At 47.3% G+C, this 19,697-nt stretch overlaps 1 protein-coding gene across 2 annotated transcripts in view; it reads right to left on the reverse strand.

Annotated features, from left to right (window-relative positions):
- Positions 1–9,010, reverse strand: part of SLC26A4 (solute carrier family 26 member 4) — a 30,113-nt gene extending 21,103 nt beyond the window's left edge. Inside the window, exons 1-8 of one of the 2 annotated variants that reach the window (XM_043551496.1) lie at positions 8,869–9,010; positions 8,302–8,464; positions 6,403–6,542; positions 3,634–3,744; positions 2,991–3,175; positions 1,671–1,835; positions 1,326–1,478; positions 1,142–1,224 (exon numbers count right to left, since the gene is read on the reverse strand). In XM_043551496.1, coding sequence (XP_043407431.1) covers positions 1,142–1,224; positions 1,326–1,478; positions 1,671–1,835; positions 2,991–3,175; positions 3,634–3,744; positions 6,403–6,542; positions 8,302–8,456 — 992 coding nt within the window. In that variant the 5' untranslated portion in view covers positions 8,457–8,464; positions 8,869–9,010. The remainder of the gene's footprint in view (positions 1–1,141; positions 1,225–1,325; positions 1,479–1,670; positions 1,836–2,990; positions 3,176–3,633; positions 3,745–6,402; positions 6,543–8,301; positions 8,465–8,868) is intronic. The other variant, XM_037889130.2, reaches the window with a different exon arrangement.
- Positions 9,011–19,697: the final 10,687 nt, after the last annotated feature.

The following is a 19,697-nucleotide window of genomic DNA, read 5'->3' on the forward strand; positions in this document are numbered from 1 at the left end:
CCCTGCTCAAAGCAGCACCAACACCAGCCAAATCATCCCAGCCAGGGCTTTGTCAAGCTGAGCCTTAAAAACCACTAAGGATGGAGATTCCACCACCTCCCTAGGTAACCCATTCCAGTGCTTCACCACCTTCCTAGTGAAATAGTTTTTTCTAATATCCAACCTAGACCTCCCCCACTGCAACTTGAGACCATTGTTCCTTGTTCTGTCATCTGCTACCACTGAGAACAGCCTAGCTCCATTCTCTCAGGTAGTTGAAGGCTGCTATCAGATCCCCTCTCACTCTTCTCTTCTGCAGATTAAATAACCCCAGTTCCCTCAGCCTCTCCTCATAAGTCATATGCCCCAGCCCATAAGGCCAGCCCTGGCCATTGAAGTCAGTGACAAAACTCCCATTGGTTTCAAAATTTGGGGGACTAAATTTTGGCCTTGTGGTAACAAAGCGAAGAAGTATATTTTTGGATATGTTGGACAGTATATGATTAATAACACTATTACATTAACAATATTTCACATTTGTATACTGAACACTTTTTATCTGAAGAGTCTCAAAGACCTTTACAAATATCAATTTATTAAGGCTTGCACACCAAACAGAATGTGAAGGTTATCATTGTAAAATGCTTAGATCTTCCAGGTAAAAGTCACTGTCAGTGCAACCCTTACTCTTGTGAGTATGCCAGGGGTACTTTTGACTGGGCTATTTGTATGAATAAGGACTACAATGGGACCACTCACATAAGTATGGGTTTTCAAGATTGAGTCCTATGTAAATGTCAAATATTATTATTAAAAACACTTAGCATTTATACAGCATTTTCCATACTCACATACTCACTTTACAAACATTAACTGATTATTATTAATAATAATACCTAGCTCTTATATAGCATTTTCATCCGTAGATCTCAAAGTGCTTTACAAAGGAGGGTAAGTATTATTATTCCCATTGTACAGTGAGGGGGACACTTACCAAAGGCCATGGAGGGAATTAGTGAATTAGAGCCAGGACTAAAATTCAGGAAATGTTTGGCTGTGAATCAAACTGTGTCTCTCTCTCATTCTCACTATTATTCTTTTACTAGTCTCATTAATAGCCATTGAAAATATTAGCTGTGTTTCAGAAGACAAAGGCACTCACCCTCTAGGAATGGTTTTAACAATGCCTGCATTGTACTTTTTTTCCAGGTCAGCAGCGTATGAGATCCCTGTGGCTACTATTGTCTGGAATCAAATAAAACAATGGTTTTAATACTGAAACATTGCTCTGATCTTCTTGCAATCAGCCCAGTCTGCTGTGTTTCTTATTAGGGTACTTTGCTTACCACAATTACTTCTATAGGAATCGGAACAGGGATCTTGTGTTTGAATCGATCATTTATTTCTTTAACTACCATACACACAAAAATGGTCAGTAGCCCAGCAATGAGATCTGCAATGTTGGTGGTACCAATTCTTTGAAATATTTCGATGAGGGTCTGAAAAAAATAAAAGACAATTCAAAACACTTTGAAGCCACTTAAATAGAATGATAAAATAGCTCATACAGAGAAGCAGACACAAAACCTCAGAGAAGGTCATGGACTACTTGTCCCATATGCTCATTTTTACTGGCCTGAGGAATTTGATTATGAATGTGAAACAAAAGCAAATCAGCAGGGCATACTTACATATATTATGGAAAGGATCCCATTATAATTTCTGGTTGAAACATTTAAGACTATTTTCAGTTGTGAAACAAAAACTTGAAAAGCAGCTGCAGTTGTGAATCCTCCAACCAGGGGATCTGCTAGGTACCTCACAATGAAACCAATCTGAAGGGCTCCAAACACAAGCTGGAAAAATCACCAGGGAATAACAGTTTGCTAAACAGTTAAAAGGTGCAACAACGATGTTACAAAATACTCAGGATTCAGTCCCATACAGTATGCTGGCTGAGAACAGGTCCAGTTGTGATATCCTTACTCACATTGACTAGCACCTTATACCATAAGTAGTCCCACTGAAGTAAATCAGGTTAGCTGTGGAGTAAAGTACTACTCAGTGTGAGTAATGGTATCACACATAACCTGGCCCTGTGTGAATCTGAAAAGTCTGAAACTACTTTATTAAGCAAAACTTGAAGGGCCTCATAGTGTAGCCACTCTGAGTGCTGCTGATTTCAATATGAGTACTGTGCACAGAGCAGCTGCAGAATCTGTTCCTAAGTTCTTCAATAGGGAAGTGGACAAAAGAACAACTTTGGTATATCACTACGGGACAGCAAGATTTATATGGTGCCTTGGACTCCTTCCTTTGCATGACAGTTGCTGTGGATTTCTTCCCTATCCACGATGTCCATCTGTGTCCTATGTAGTTCATATTCTCACCCACTTTTACCTTATCTGGTATCTACTTATGCATTTTCTGTGTTAGACATGCCTTGTTCTTTGTGTATTGACCAGGAATCATTGGACCATCTTCCCTCACACCAACCAGCATACCTTCCAGGGAGACAAAGGAAGAACTGCAGAGCTGTGTAGAGGCCTTCCTTCCTGATGATCCAAGATCTATGCTGTTAGAACTTGGTTTCCCTACAGCTGTCTCAGTCTTTTTGCAGGCACTCAACTACGATTCTGTCCACTTCACTCCCAGCCGTGCTGTCACAAACCTTTTCCCATGAAGCATAGGTGCTGGAACTAAGAGTTCTAGGGGTGCTGCCACACCCCTTGGCTTGGAGTGGTTTCCATCATATACAGGGTTTACAATTTGGTTCAGTGGCTCTCAGCACCCCCACTATAAAAATTGTTCCAGCACTCCTGCCATGAATGGGAAATGTATTGAATTCTCTGTCATTTGAAAGCTGTGTAAATTTCAGGGTGACTTTCCCCCCTCCTGTGTGTTTTACCATGAGAAGGGAGCCCTAATAAGCTATTTCAAGCTGCATTTTTGCCAGTTATTTAATAAAGTAAAAGCAACATCAATCTGAATCTTTGAGGCAGTTATGTTACCTGTATAATTCCAACCAGAAATGTGAGGGTACTGGCAATCACTACTCTCTGTGCATCTCGGGACGCAGTGTCTATCAGCGTTTTGTTAAGCCCTGTAGCATTACTGCTCATTATGTGGAACTTGTCATCAGGTGCCATGTTCAGCACAACAGATCCCACCATCAAACTGACCACAGGGAACGGTCCTGTAAAGATGAACAGTATAAAGCATGACTTTACACACATCACAAAATCCAAGTGTTTGCAAGATAAAATTAGCAGTTCTACATTAGAGAACTAGTTAAAACATTTTTATGGTGACAAAATGCCTGTTCATTAAATAATCTAGAATGCACTTCTCTGTGCCCGCCAGGGTCTTGCTTCCGCCTGGTGCCCGGCAGAACACAGGACTGATGAACTTCAGCACAAAGATAAGCAGAAAAGCTGTGTATGAGAACAAGTAAAGTTCAGCATTATGCATAGCCCTCTGTACAGAGCCTAAATACGTTTTAAGCCCCACAAACCTGCCAACATGAACGCTCAATACAGTGAATATGGTTAACAAAATGACTGCTTCACACTGCATATTAATACTCATGCTAGACATAAACATTGTGGAAAAAAAGATAATTGACTGAAACTGAAATTAAACAGATGCAGTTACCAACTGAGAGGTGCCTTGATGTTCCCAAGAAGAAATATGTCAGGAGGGGAAAAAACGCAGAGTAGAGACCATATCCAAGAGGAACTGCAACCAGTAAAGCAAATGCCAAACCTGTAATCATATATAATCATCATTTTAGTTACAAATCTCACAACAGACTAATCTCTGGTCAAGTAATGGGCCAAATTTTCAGGAAGGCAGCTTCCTTTCAGCCAGGCACAATTTGAAAATACATTTTGCATCTGTAATTCAGTTGTGGGCACAAATCTGAGAGCTTGTGCCTCAACATTTTTGAGAGAGCCAACCAGGTAGTTACAGGTGTAAGTATTAAGTGTTATACCGGCCATTTGTGTTTTCACAAAATACAGGAACAAATTTTAAGGGCTCTGCGAGGTTCAGACAAGGGAACTTTGCAAGTGAAAGCAACTGATCTACCTTTCCATGGGTAAATTTGTGCCAAAAAAGTCTCAATTATGGCTGGAATTTTCAAACATGGATGCCCATTTACTCATCACCTCTGAAAATCAGGCCATTTTTATTTAGGTATCTAAATATGGATGTAGACGTCTAACCGTAGGCACCCACATTTGAAAATTTTGCTCCTTACCAATAAAATGACCAATTAGTAACAAAGGCTATGATGGGGCCCCGAAGAGCAGAAAAGCAGCTTTGCAAGATGCTTTTCCCTGTATAGCCACTTTGCCTTCCTCTGCATATCTGTTTGACCTATCAGCTACATTGATAAAGTGGCAGGAGAAATAAGGAGATGTGGAGAAGTGTCATAACCCTTCCCACCCCTAGAACAGTGGAGCATCCCCAGTAAAATGTGCAGAAATTTAATGCTGTTTCAGGCAGCACTAACTGCCACTACAGAGTCTGTGAGTCCCCTCTCAGAGGTACCACAAAGTGCTACCAGGACTTCAGGACAAATAACAGTCTGGTGGGAAGGCTGAAGAGCAGCACACATGAAGAGTCATGGAATCTGTCTGGTTTGGGGACCAAGGCACCTGGGGATCCCTGGCATCTGCTTAATTTTTTGGCTCCGTTTTTTTGTTCCACCTCCTGGCTACTATGAACCCAACCAGCTAGGGCTCGGGATTATATGAAGAGTATGTAGCTCTAACCAAGCCACAGAATTTTTGTATTAATTAATCTCTATGCACATTTGTGCCAGAAGGAAGCATGTGAGTCCAAAAATGTATTTAAACAGTATATTTTAAAATAAATTGTATTGCTGGATTCTAACTTTAAGAAGTTTGTGTGTGTGTGTGTGTGTGTGTGTGTGTGAGAGAGAGAGAGAGAGAGAGAGAGAGAGAGAGAGAGAGAGAGAGAGAGAGAGAGAGAGAGAGAGAGAGAATGTTCTTGTGATTAAAGCACTGCCACTGCCTGGCCCGGTTATCAGAAGATTTTTCCAGCTCTGCCATACAGTTCCTGTGTGACCTTAGGCAAGTCATCTCAGTTCTCTAGCTGCAAAATGGGGCTGATTCTACTTCCTTTCTCCCAACCTTTGTCCAGCTAGCCTATTTAAATGGCAAGCTTTTGGGGGCAGGGAGTGTTTCTGTCTATGGTTATATAATGTCTGCCACTATCAGACCCTAATCTTGTTTGGGGCCATTAGGTGCAGCTGTAATACACAGATACTCGACCCACTGAGGGGCAGAAGGGGGACAACAGAGCTGTGAAGGCAGCTGACCTTATCATCTGCACAGGATGGGGGAGATTTGCATGCAGGTCTAGATGAAGGGACAATCTAGCCCAAAAGAATTACTATACTGGCGCAGACCAGTAGCCCATCTAGCCCTCTCTTTGAAAGTGGCCAGTATCAGAAGATCCAGGGATGAGAATGGGGCTCTTACTTACCTCCTTCTGGTGTTCTTCACAACTGCCTAGTCATGATTAATCTAACTAATGCTTAGTCATCTGTATGTATACATCACCACCTCTCTATCTACTTTCTCTATCATTAATAAATGTATTAAACAAAACTAGCTGAACATTGCAAACTATGTTCTGTGAATATGCATTCCGATTTTTAAAGTTTGGCCACGTTCATACCCCTTTTGTTTTAGTTTATTACAAACATTTGAGCAATCAAGCTTTACTGGCACAAATGTTAACAGAAAGTTGTATTCATGAGTTTACATTTGGATAGACAAGTGTTTGGGGTGCTCAGCCAATTGGGGAACAAAAATAATACTAGTGACTTATCTGACCAATCACAAATAACTGAGTAACACAATTCAATTTTTAAATGTTCACCTTAGGTCCATAGAGTTAAAAAAAATCAAAAAGATACTGGTCAAATATAATTCAATAACAACTTCAAGGAAATTGCAATCTGCTAGCCCGTATTGCACAAACAGAAAAAGTAGGCTAAATTAAGGAAATCAGTGATTTATTGTGAAATATTAATTTGTATGCAATATAAAATAACATTAGTCCTCATGGATTTTAATCATGGTTAACACTGAAGCACTGATTAGAAAGGAGAAAAGGAGGACTTGTGGCACCTTAGAGACTAACCAATTTATTTGAGCATAAGCTTTCGTGAGCTAGAGCTCACTTCATCGGATGCTCACGAAAGCTTATGCTCAAATAAATTGGTTAGTCTCTAAGGTGCCACAAGTCCTCCTTTTCTTTTTGCGAATACAGACTAACATGGCTGCTACTCTGAAACCTGATTAGAAAGGGTAAGACATAGTTATGGGAATGTCAATATAGTACATCCAGTTTCTCCTTAATAACAGATAAAATCTTCCTGGACCTTACCTTGTAAAGTAGCTACAAGCCCCGTACTGACACCAGAGATGATATCACTAACTAGCCATTCCTTTACTCTGTACTTAGGTAGCCATTCCAGGATGGGGAGAAAGGACTTGGTTATCTGAAAGACCTTTTTTCTTGAACAGCTGCCAAAAAAACAACAACAACCTCCAGATAATTAAATTGTCAACCTACCCCTGTGAAATCATAACTGGAAAGTGGAAAAAAAGATCCTACCAAGAGATCTCAGTAGGTGATATTTAGCCAAAAGAAGATTGGTAATATTTTGTAGAAATTGTCTGAATGCTGTTTACAATTTACTGATTTTATAGCGCCAAATTTTGCTCTCAAGTTAAGAGTTACCCCAGGTTTGGTCCATAATGCTTAGCATTTACGACTGAAAATGGTGACAGTGGCTAGCAAGTTTCACCCATCATAACATTCAAAATATTTCATTTGCAAAACCAATAGTTGGTATTTGTGATGCACAGTAACCAAAGTGGACTTTCTCAACAGAGATTTTGTATCAATGGGTGAGTTACCACAGCATTTAGTTTTTTGTTCATGTTTCTAAAAATAAAAACATGATCTACTTTGAAAATAATTTTGAATGGGTCACCTTTCCAAACAAAATATTGGATTATCCTCAGAGGGTCGGAGTCTGTCACTCTTACTCATGCTGGCTAGCACCGTCCTCTGTGTGTAGTCCCATTGGTATCAAAGTATTACCTGAGGAGTAAAATGCTACTCACCATGAGTAAAGGTGTGCCTATATGCCCCTGAATGTTAAAAGAAAGAAGGATTATCAATGTTTACATTATTTTAGGCTATTTTCTTATTACTCAGTTAGTTACAGGCAGAGCAATATGTGTTTTTGGCAGTAATTTTGTTTTTGATAAAATTTTTTTGCTACAGGATGGAAAGTTGACTCTTCAGTTGGATCCATTTTATTCTGATCCTGTGATATGATTGTTTGTGTGTATAAACGACTAGTCTCGAAAGAAAAAGGATTCCGTCTGCCTCGGACTATAAAATGCAATCACATTGTAATTGCAACATTTTATATGTAACGCCAAGATCACTTCGAGGAACAAAGAATAATGGTTGAGCAACTCTATGCACTCAAAGGAACTCCAGAGGCTAGACGCGGCACGTCCTAATGTATCTTCTAATAAGGACAGTGCTGGGCCAAATTCGACCCCGTTCTATTTAGATTCTGCACCCGTTCCCGTGACATCTGAGCGCCTGCATTGACTTCGACAGAGTCACTCTGGATTTACACAGCGCTGAATCTGGCGTTTTAACAAGACGGAAACCACCTAAATGTTACTTGCGTGGTTTACGTCAAATAAAACTCAAGATTTCAACTGGTCACAAAAACAATGGAAGGAGAAGAAGGAATCAGTGTAGCAGTGAAGGGGAGAGAGCCAAGCACCCGCGAAAACTCCCCCTGTTCTGGACAGAGCTGATCTCCCAGCTCGGAGACAGGCGGACACCGAACGAAGCGCGCAGCAGGGGCCAGGCTGGAGTCTGTTGTACCTGGGCTTGCGCTTCGCACACGCCGGGAGCTCAGAGCGATGTCAGTCCCGCGCCGATCACTCCCAGGGCGGCCCTGGATCTCTGCCCCCAGCCCGGGGGACACGACCCGCGCAAGGCGCTGGGGCTGCCCGGGAGCAGCCGAGCCTTTCGCCTCCTTTCCCTCTGCTCCTCCGCTCCCAGACAGTCGCTCGGCTCCGCGGGCCCCCGCGCCCCCTTAGTGCTGCCCAGACACAGCCTGGGCCGCCAGGCAGGTGCCCCCGCGCTCCCCAAAGTCTCCGCGGGACTCCCTGCCCGCACTGTGCCCCCTCCCTCCCCACTCCCGGGGCCCAGCTCCCCGGCTCCCCTGGCCGTCGGCCCTGCTCTCACCTGCAGGCTCCCTGGACTCGCTCGCGCAGGGTCGGCTGCAGGTGCGCTCTCTTCTTGTTCTCCTCCTCAAAGGCCGGCTCGCTGTATATGGGCCGGGCCACCACGTAGCGGCCGAGGTCCGGCATGGGCCCGGCCTGCCGGCCGCCTGCTGCCATGGCCCTGCCTGCGCTGGAGAGAGCGGAGCACCATCAGCGCCGCCCGCAGCCACCCCGGGGACCCACCTGCCGGGCTTCGCGCAGCCCGCCACCCACCCAGCCCGGCACCAGAGCGCCCTCCCGAGCCCAGCCTGCGCCCACCGAGCGCCCGGCGTCCAGGGAGCACGCACTGCGAAGGAGCTCAGCCTGCACCCAGTGACCAGCCCCCTGCCTCGCGAGGGAGCCCTCCCTGCGAAGCCAGGAGAACAGCGAGCCCCCTGCGCCTTCTAGCACGGAGCTCCCAGGCCGCCCCCCCCGGAGCGCACCGGCAGCCCAGCGAGCGAGTCACGCTGCGCCCCACCGCCCAGTCACCCCAAGCCCTGCCGCCCGTAGAGCCCCTGCCCAGCCCAGCGCTGTCCGGGTCCTGAAATACCAGCCGCAGGAACCGCAGAGCCCCAGGCCAGGATCCCCCCTCTTCCCGCTGGCCCTCGGGCTCCCAGCTCACTGAGCCCGGTGTCCCTGGGCTGAGGGCAGCCGCTGCGGGCGGCACCTGCACCGGCTCCTAAGCCCCAGCACTGGGCAGGGCAGCCGGCCCAGACGCAGCATTTATAGGGCCAGCCGCCGCCGGACTCTTTATTTATGGGGAAACAGAGACACCCGGCTCCAGCCTGAACGAGGAGCCGCCTGCCCTCCCCCTTCTCCCCTTCGCAAGCCCTGCCCCGGACCCTGCTGCTTCCACTGGCACCCTCCCACTCCAGGGCACGGGGGATGGAGCGAGAGGCCTCAAGGACAAGCCGCTCACCGTGGGGCGCTCCCGGCCTGCGCTGCCAGCAGCCCACCCGGGACATCCCGCATGCAGGGGAGGGGGAAGCTGAGGGGGTCGGGTTATTCGTATTAATGAATTAGCTGGGAAATGGGGAAACCTAGACCTAGAAGGAGGGAGCTGTCTGACTGTCTCTCTGTCTGTCTGTCTACTGCATCCTCTGTCTCCCCATCCGCACAGCCAGGGGGTGGCAGCTACTCCAGGGGCTGCCTCTAGTAAGCAATTCCCTCCGCCGCTTCGACATGCCCCCAGTGTGTCCTTGTTCGCCCCTCGCCTACACTCACCTTCCCTTGCTGGGCAATGTAGGGGCTCCCGGCCCGGTTGTTAGAGTCACACATGCTGCATATACACAGTGGGCTGAACACTGCCCCGTGGCTGCCAAAGTGGGCGGGGGGGAACGGCTCGGTTAGCTCCCGGGGTCGCTCATCTTAAAAAACAACCCCTAGTCTATTTCCCCAGCTGTGGCGTTCCTGCCAAGTCCAGGGTTCAAGGCTTTGAGAATCTAGCAACTGCATAAGCGCTCGGTGCCGCCCACATACCAGGACCATTAGGGGTCTCGAGGTCAGCAAGCCGGTGGGTGTATCGCCCCCGAGCAGATTAGCCCATAGGCTGGTGTCAGCGGCTGGCGCGAGCTGTCACAGAAGCCACATCAGCAGGAAGGAGCAGTGAATATAAATGTAGCACCAGTGCCCAGCTCAGAGCACTTGTGGAGCCAGAGCCCTGCTGCTGGGGGAGGAGATGCATGGCGTGAACGGTGGCTGTACAGCCTACGCAAGAGGGCTTATGCCAGCCGAAGCTGGGCCTGTACAGTCATAGTATTTAAGGCCAGGAGGGGCCTCCAGATCATCTGATCTGACCTTCTGTATATCACAGGCCACCAACATCACCCCTAGCCTAGAGCCCTGTGGCGGGGAGGGAGGTAATGAGTTCATCTACAGTCCATATCTTGTGCTCTTCCCATGCTCCCATCCGCACTCCTATCCCTGCACGCCTTCTCCGTGGTGCTGAGTATTGCCAGCCATACCAGCAGCTCCCTCATCTGCAGCCTGAAGCCCCGATTCAGCAAAGATTTTAAGCATGTGACTGAAGCAGTCAGCTTCCAAAGCGTGTGTCACATATCGCTAGGGACAATAACCACACACAAGAATCTGGATAACAGTCAATGCAATATAACAAAGGAGTCCTTTCCCTGGACACTTGCAGTAGAGTACTTAACTTTTTAAGGGGAAGTGGGGTCTGATGAATTTGATACAGCTTCCAGAATGGAATAATGGACCGTGAAATACAGAATTGCAATTCGAGTCAGCTTAACATTATTTACTAAAAGGATATAGGAACACCACATGCGGTCAAAGACTTTCTAAGTAGACTTAGCCCTGATCTACACTAGGACTTTAGGTCGAATTTAGCAGCGTTAAATCGATGTAAACCTGCACCCGTCCACACGATGAAGCCCTTTATTTCGACTTAAAGGGCTCTTAAAATCGATTTCCTTATTCCACCCCTGACAAGTGGATTAGCGCTTAAATCGGCCTTGCTGGGTCAAATTTGGGGTACTGTGGACACAATTCAACGGTATTGGCCTCCGGGAGCTATCCCAGAGTGCTCCATTGTGACTGCTCTGGACAGCACTCTCAACTCAGATGCACGATTGTTTGCCATTGCTCTGACGCAGGGAGGGGCGACTGAAGACACGGCTTACAGGGTTGGCTTACAGGGAGTTAAAATCAACAAAGGGGGTGGCTTTACATCAAGGAGTATTTCAGGCAGGACTTCACGGAGGGTTCCAATAAGAAATGGTGCACCTAAGTTATTGTTCTTATTGGAACAAGGAGGTTAGTCTGGCGTCTGACTGATACATGGCTAGATTTACCTCGCTGCACCTTCTCTGTGAGTGACTGCAGTGTGACCTAGAGGAATGAGTCCCCTAGACGGGGGGCGGAGAGGGTGGTTTGCAAATGAGTACAAAACAAATCTGGTCTATTTCTTGTTTTGATACACTCCATCTATCTTTTACATCTTTGGCTGGCAGCAGACGGTGCAGAAGGACTGCATGCCATCCACATCTCATGGCTGCTCGGCAGAAGATGGTACAATAGGACTGCTAGCCATCCTCATCTCTTGCCTGCCCGGCAGAAGATGATGCAATAGGACTGCTAGCAATCCTTTATCACCTGCCTGCTCACCATAAGATGGTTCAATAGGACTGACTGCAGGACTAAAGAGAATGACCTGATCAAGTCACTCCAAATTTAGTCCCTGCACCCATGTCTGCCCAGGCCCTCCTGATCGACCTCACAGAGGCGACCAGGAGCACCTCGGACACGACGATGATGGCTACCAGTCCTATTGCACTGTCTGCTGCCACAAGGCAATGGGTTGCTGCTGCTGTGTAGCAATGCAGTACCGCGTCTGCCAGCACCCAGGAGACATATGGTGACAGTGAGCTGAGTGGGCTCCACGCTTGCTGTGGTATGGCGTCTGCACAGGTAACTCAGGAAAAAAGGCGCGAAACGATTGTCTGCCCTTGCTTTCACGGAGGGAGGGAGGGAACGGGGGCCTGACGATATGTACCCAGAACCACCCGCGACAATGTTTTAGCCCCATCAGGCATTGGGATCTCAACCCAGAATTCCAATGGGCAGCGGAGACTGCGGGAACTGTGGGATAGCTACCCACAGTGCCACACTCCAGAAGTCGACTCTAGCCTCGGTACTGTGGAAGCACTCCACCGAGTTAATGCACTTAATGCACTTAGAGCATTTTCTGTGGGGACACACACACTCGAATATATAAAACCGATTTCTAAAAAAACGACTTCTATAAATTCGACCTAATTTCGTAGTGTAGACACACCCTTAGAATCCACTCATGATAAAAAATGAAGTAGAACGAAAAAAGATTTAAAGGTTCACTTCAATAAGCTACCGTGGTCAAACACAATTATTAATCTTTTTAGGTGCTAGAATGAGGGCGATGCAGATTTAGTGATCACATAAAGCGTACTGGACTCCAGGTGAAGTATTAAATGACGGTTATAGTAATAATGAGGAGTCGGGTGGCACCTTTTTTACCCAGGAAAGCTTATGCTCAAATAATTCTTAGTCATTAAGGTGCTACCGGACTCCTCGTTGTTTTTGTGGCTACAGACTAACAGGGCTACCCCTCTGGTTATAGTAATAGGAACTGGAATAATCATTAAAAACAACACAGATTTCCTTAGTTTATACCATCCTACATAAGCTCAATTTTTGTCACTGTATGTTGTGTACGATCTCATCCAAATACCCACGAAACTGAGAGCGTCCTTTGATATCTACGTAACTGGGATCTCAGCAGAGGATGGTATCAAAGCCACTGATTTAGTTAAGGATGTCCTGTAACACCGGAAGAAGTTTGGAGAAGAATCGGGAAGACTCACCTGAGCTAACATTAACTAGGGCCAAAATCATAGGGAGACTAATTCAGCCCTGGTCCACAGCCCAAGCAACCCCAGGGATTTCACGGAAATATGCATGAGGTATAAACCAGGAATTAATTTAGCCCTGATTGTCCACGGTGTTCAAACATCTTGAGGAGATGCTCTGAATTTTGCAGGATCGCACATTGAAGGGACAGTGAGATTGAGGACAGTAGATGTGAAAAATAAAACCCCACCTGTGTTGCAAATAAAAGTATTTGAAAAAAATGAGTTGAGGAATGAAAAACACAAAACAAAAAAAGTCACCCTAATTCAAAATGATCCTCTCCCCCTCCCCCAGACTGAGGTAGGCAAATATGGAGGAGGTGAATGATGAAACCTGGCACAAGTGAGGACCTTCCTTCCTTCCTCCTCTTCACAGAGCACCTTCTATCAAGCGTGGCACTACCGCTGGCAGCTGGGAGGGGGCTTTCGTTTGTTACTTGAAACCTATATCACTTCCCTTTCAAACCCTCTTTTTTATTTCTTTTGTTTAACTTTCCGTTACTCTTCCTTAGTTAGAAGATTGTTAGGTTCTCTTTCGGTTTGTTAACGCCTAGCGACTAAGTTATGGGTAATGAAACAAAAGGGATACAAGTGGTAAAAGTGGTACGTGTGCACTGGAAAGGGATTCCTTTCATACGGCATTTCTAATCATTCAGCGCTTAGTCCTGTCTCTTAGATGCAGCTCTGCACTGGGAGTGGCGCCGAGTGGCACTACCCCAGGGAAGTTTAGGAATGGATTGTTAGATCAAGATACATCCCCCCCCCCCCCAAAGAATACTTTGCACTTTGTGATACGCCTTCACAGTATTTTGAACATAGGGCCGCACATTTCCTGGCTGCTGCTTGGGTCCGTGGTGGGAAAAGCAAAAAAAAAAAAAAGAAAAAAAAAAAGCCTCCCCTGTTTTAGTGACCCTCACGCTGGAGCTCTGCACAGTGGCAGGGGATAGGGATTTACTGGCCCTGCCTAGCACCCAGGGGTGCACGTCACTCCTAACGGGATGGGAAAGACGCAGGGTCATGTTCCCCCCAGCACTGGTTAGCGGAGCTGAAAGGAGACAAAGGGGGGAACTCATAGAGTTCCCCTAAAGGCTAGGACCCTTGCATGCCAGGGAATTCCTGGAGTTAGCTCTCCCTGTCCCTCAACTTATTACCCGGTTTCTTCAGCTGTAGAGTTCCTGCCAAGTCTAACATTCAAGACTTTGAGAAGCTAGTATGTGAATAAGCCAGGGGTGGCCAACCTGTGGCTCCGATCCACATGTGGCTCTTCAGAAGTTAATATGCGGCTCCTTGTATAGGCACCAACTCTGGGGCTGGAGCTACAGGTGCCAACGTTCCAATGTGCCGGGGGGTGCTCACTGCTAGACCCCTGGCTCTGCCAGAGGCCCTGCTCCCACTCCACCCCTTCCCGCCCCCTCCCCTGAACCGGCCATGCCCTCGCTCCTCCCGCCGCAGAGCCTCCTGCACACCAGGAAACAGCTGATCGGGAGGTGCGGGGAAGGAGAGGCTAATCAGCAGGGCTGCTGGTAGGTGGGAGGCGCTGGGAGCGGGGGAGCTGATGGCATGTTACAGTGGCTCTTTGAGAATGTACATTGGTAAATTCTGGCTCCTTCTCAGGCTCAGGTTGGCCACCCCTGGTATAAGCGCTTGGTGCTGCTAACACACCAGGACCATTAGGGGAGTGGAGGTGAGCAAGCCAGTGGGTTTGGGGGTGCATACTCCTGGAACTCCCAGGCATGCAGGGACACCAGCCTTTGGGGGGGAGCAATGTGTCATCCCCCTCCTTTGTGTCCATTCAGTTCCGCTAAACAGAGTGCGCAGGAGGGAGCAACATAACCCTGCCTCTTTTCTGTCCTTTTGGGAGTGACATGCACCCGTGGAGGGGGCAGTAAGTCCCTATCACCTGCCATTGTGCAGGGCTCCAGCATGAGGGACACAAAAGCAGGGGAAGCTTTTTTTCCCTCCTTTTCCCATCACACACCCATGCAGCCATCAGTAAATGTTTGGCCCTATGTTCAAAACGCTTTGACGGGTTGTCAAAGTTTGACTTAGACTCACAATTTATCAGACCACTCTGTTTTATTAGCAAAGTTGCTCTGCTAATACATTTAGAAGTGAGCCCCCCGAGTGGGGCTTGTGTCTTTTAATTTATACAGTTTTTTGGAGAACAAGTTACAGAGAAGTTACAAACAAAAGAAGAAAAAGATTTTAGTCACCACCCTTCGAGATCCCTGAGACCAGTCACGTATCTTCAATTACCTGCCACCCTTAACAATCTCCTTTAACAGCTTCCAGTTAACTTAACTAATTGCCCTTCACACCTTCCATTCTGATGCCTGCTTCTTAGACGTGCTGGCTCTATCTTAATTGCTTCTCCATTCAAAAGCTAACTGTCCCTACGTGTGCTCCCTCAGATACTTTGTAACATGTTTTGGCATGCCCTCTCATATACAATGTATCCAGCATGTCACCTTATACAACGTTATACTTATACAATGTTATACTTCCACAATCCCCCCTTTTGGTCAAGGCTACGCCCATGACCAATGACTTACTGGATTCCATACATCAATCGTTCTTTTTCATTACTTTCACTGGTGACATTTAACAACATTAGATTAGCACTCTGGTTAGGGGTAACCTGATGGATGGTGTGTCTTGTGCAGTTTTGGATACAACAAGAAATCAATTGAAAACACACAAAGATTATTAGAATTCCAAATAGGATAGTCAGGATTCCTTGAAACAACCAGTTTCCCAGACTAGAGAAATTGAATAAGTTACTTATCCATTTCCACAAGGAACTTGGTTCTTCGTGGGGAAGGTATGCAATTTGCTCCAGATGGCTAGCACAATTTATTACTTCATTAGTATTATCAGGTATGTATACACAGCATTCTGTTCCAATTAGAGCACAGATCCCTCCTTTGGCTGCCAGTATTATATCTAATGCCCGACGGTTTTGGAGGGCCACTTGTCGGACCGCTCCTGCTTCTTTGGCTAGAGCTTTTAAGCTCTCTCCTGTTTCATTGGCCATGATCTCAACCACAGCTTGTAACCTTAAAAGCCTTTTTGCATGGTGGATTACCCCCCCTACTGGGACTAAAGAAATGCCAACAGCTTCTTCCCAAGTTAGGGGGCTTATGTTATCCACATGCCATTTAGCATCTGGCAGGTCCCTCCTTTTTCGCCTGAAATTACGGAGGCGATTTCGTGGGAGGGATTGAAGCACCCGGAATTGTGGGAAAAGCTGAGCAGGATAACAGATACCTGACCAATTTGCTGGTAACACAGTGTAAGCATTTTCCCCACAAACCCAATGATGTCCCATTAAAGCTGGGAAGGGTTGACTGCAACCCTTTGACATGTAAGAATTTACGAAGGAGGAATAGTATCCCCCAAAGGGCACAGGATGATTTTCACTGGGAGAAGACGTAGCATTCACATGACATTTGTAGATGGTGCTGTTTTTCTCAGGGAGGCTGTAGGGAGAGCAAGAGATTGAATCTTTGGTTTGATCCCAGGTTGAGAGGAAGTTTATCTTTCCATACCCGGTTCGCCATTCTCCAACCTTGTTTGCATAGTCCCATACACCATGGGACACGATGTATTGGAGACAGCTGCTCCTCCCTAGATTCAACCCTGTCCCATTACACACCCAGCACCAGTGGCCCTTTCCTTTCACCACACTTATAAGTTTAGGAACATATGTTTTTCCCAGCCCCCAAGTGTCATTTTCCTTCCATGTCCTTTTAAGTGGATAGGGTTCTCCAGCAAGCTCTGAGGAATTCAAAGGGATTGCCATGGTGGGGACACTAGCTTGTGAGTGAGCTGGGATGTGGCTGCAGACCCAGCAACTAGAAATATTCAGGATCTGGGCTATCTGCACCTGTTGTTGGATGAAAGAATTGTCACTGTCACTCTGGATTCCCCAGACCCTCAGGACACAGTAGCTGAGGATTAAGCTTCTCAAAGGACACATGTTGGAAGCAGGACCATTTCTGGTTCTGACAACCCCTTTCGAAGGAACTGCAGTCACGGTTTTACGTCCACCAGGCAGCAGGCGCTAGGCTCACTACTGCTTCTTGTTTGTTGGGTCCTGCTGTCTGCTTACCCTCTGCTTCTGGCAACCCTTACGAGAGCGCAGATTGTAAGGTATTGCAGGCTGTTCCTCTTTGTCTTCTGGGGTTGAAGCTGGTTCTGCGTGGTCTTGCAGAGGTGCTTGGTCCCCTTGAGGTGGCGCTGGCTTACACTGTGAGGCGTGGATCCATGCAGCGATGCCGGATAATTTCACTGCTGTCTGGGTGGTGAGCAGTACCTGGTACGGACCCTTCCACTGGGGTTCCAAGGCGTGCTTCCGAAGGTGGTGCCGCAGGTAGACCCAATCACCAGGCTCAAGAGTGTGACAGGCAGCAGAGGTGGGTTCCGTCGGTCAAGCTGCTTGCACCTGCGAATGGAAGGAGCTCACAGCTTGCATTAATCCTTTGCAGTACTGGAGGAGCGTGCTGTGAGTTAGGTTTAGGTCTGGGGCTGGGGTAATAGTAGCCATTGTTCGCATAGGGCATCCCATGATGATTTCAAATGGACTCAATTTGTGTCTCTGGGATGGGGATGACCGAATTTCCATAAGGGCCAGTGGTAAAGCAGCTGGCCAGTTTAACCCTGTGGAACTGCAGATTTTTGCCAGCTTATTTTTAAGCACACCATTTCGCCTTTCAACTGCCCCTGCACTCTGTGGATGGTAAGGGCAATGCAACAGGTGGGTGACATGTAATACCTGGTTTAGATGTTGAACAATTTTTCCAGTAAAATGTGTTCCCCGGTCACTAGACAAAGTGGCAGGAATTCCCTTGGTAGGGATAATGTGGTTTAACAGACATTTTGCAACGGACAATGAATCAGCTTTGTGACAGGGAAAGGCTTCAATCCAACCCGAAAACAGACATATTATAACTAAAATGAATTCATATTTCTGACACTTTGGCATTTGTACAAAATCAAGTTGCCAGTGTAGGAAAGGTGCTTGAGGTAAACCCCGGAACCCTTGTGTTACTTTTACAGATTTGCCTACATTGTGGTTTTGACAAGTAACACAAGCGGCACAGTGGCGGGTTGCAAAGGAGCTGAAATGGGGAGCCCACCACCCCGCCTTACTCATAGCAGAGACCATCCCCTCCTTGCCGATATGCGAAACACCATGTAGCAGGGCGGCTAGAGACGGGTAGAGTGAGAGGGGGGCTACAAAGATACCGGTGGTCGATCGCCAAAGGGAATCAGAATGCAAAGAGCAACCCAAAGCACTCCAGGAGTCTTTCTCTGTTTCTGGGGCAGAATCCTGGAGCTGAGCGAGATGAGACAGGGATGGTGGCGTTACAGAGACAGAGAGGGGACCAAGAAACGCTTCTGGTGAAGGTTTTATAGTGGCGACATGTTTTGCATCAGCATCAGCAAGTGGATTACCTTTTGCCACCTCGGTGTCTGCCGCTGAGTGGCCAGTACACTTAACAATTGCCAAGGCAGACAGTAGTAAAACTGCATACAGGAGGGCAGCAATGTAGGGGCCATTCTTGATAGGGGTACCAGCAGAGGTAAGAAAACCTCGAGCCTGCCAGAGGGTGCCAAAGTCATGCACAACCCCAAAGGCATACCAAGAATCAGTAAAAATAGTGGCAGAGAGCCCCTCGGCTAGAAAGCAGGCACGGGTTAGAGCAATCAGTTCAGCCACCTGGGCAGAGGTCACAGAGGGTAAGGGCGCAGCTTCTATGGTCTCAGAGAGAGAGACCACAGCGTACCCTGCAAGAAGGTGGCCTTGGTCATTTCTATAACAGGACCCATCAGTGAATAATACCAGGTCAGAGTTAGGGAGAGGTACATCTGAAAGGTCGGGGCGCGGGACAGTGATAGTGGAGATAGTTGCAAGGCAGTCATGGGGTTCACCATCACTAGGTAAAGGAAGGAGGGTAGCAGGGTTTAACCAGGAGCAGCGCTTAATAGTGATATGTGAGGCTAAAAGCAGCAAAAGTTCATACCTAGTGAGGCGAGCAGAGGAGAGGTGAGCAGTGTTGTGTTGCAGAAGGAGAGTTTCCACAGAATGGGGAACCATGAGAGTGAGAGGAGAGCGGAGGACAAGGGACTCAGACATCTCGACCAGGCGCGCTGCAGCAGCTACAGCGCGTAGGCAAGGGGGTAAACCCTGGGCTACAGGGTCCAAGGTTGCAGAAAAATAAGCCACCGGGCGATTTCTGTCACCGTGCTCCTGAGTAAGAACCCCGAGGGCACAAGCAGATTGTTCGTGACAGAAAGGGTAAAAGGCTTGTCATAGTTAGGTAACCCTAAGGCAGGGGCAGAGGCTAAAGTCTGCTTAAGGGAGATGAAAGCAGCATTTGCTTCAAGTGGCCATGGCATGGGGTTAGGTACAGAGGATCGAGTGAGTTCTTGGAGTGGTTTAGCCAGAGAAGCATATTGGGGAATCCATTGCCTACAGAACCCTGTCATGCCTAAGAATTTTCTGACCTGGCGTGGAGAGCAAGGCTGGGGAAAGCTAAGGATGGCTTGTACCCGGGCTGGAGAGAGTGTACGGGAGCCCTGGGAGAGAAGGAAGCCTAGGTATGTGACAGAGGTTTGGCAGAGCTGCAATTTTGTGCGAGAAGCCTTATGACCCTTGTTCGCTAAAGCTGTGAGAAGTGTTAGTGAATCAGTTTCTGAGGCAGACAGAGAGGGGGAGCACAGGAGTAAGTCGTCCACATATTGGATCAGTGTGGATCCTGATGGGAAAATCAGATCAGCGAGATCCCTGGCTAGGGCTTGAGAAAAATAGGATGGACTCTCTGTATACCCCTGGGGAAGGGTAGTCCATGTATATTGCTGACCCTTGTAGGAGAAGGCAAAGAGATACTGGGATTCAGAGTGAACTGGGACAGAGAAGAAAGCGGAGCACAAATCTACAACAGTAAAGTGGGTTGCATTTGGAGGAATA

This window comes from Chelonia mydas, chromosome 1, assembly GCF_015237465.2.
Source record: "Chelonia mydas isolate rCheMyd1 chromosome 1, rCheMyd1.pri.v2, whole genome shotgun sequence".
Lineage (NCBI taxonomy): Eukaryota > Metazoa > Chordata > Testudines > Cheloniidae > Chelonia > Chelonia mydas.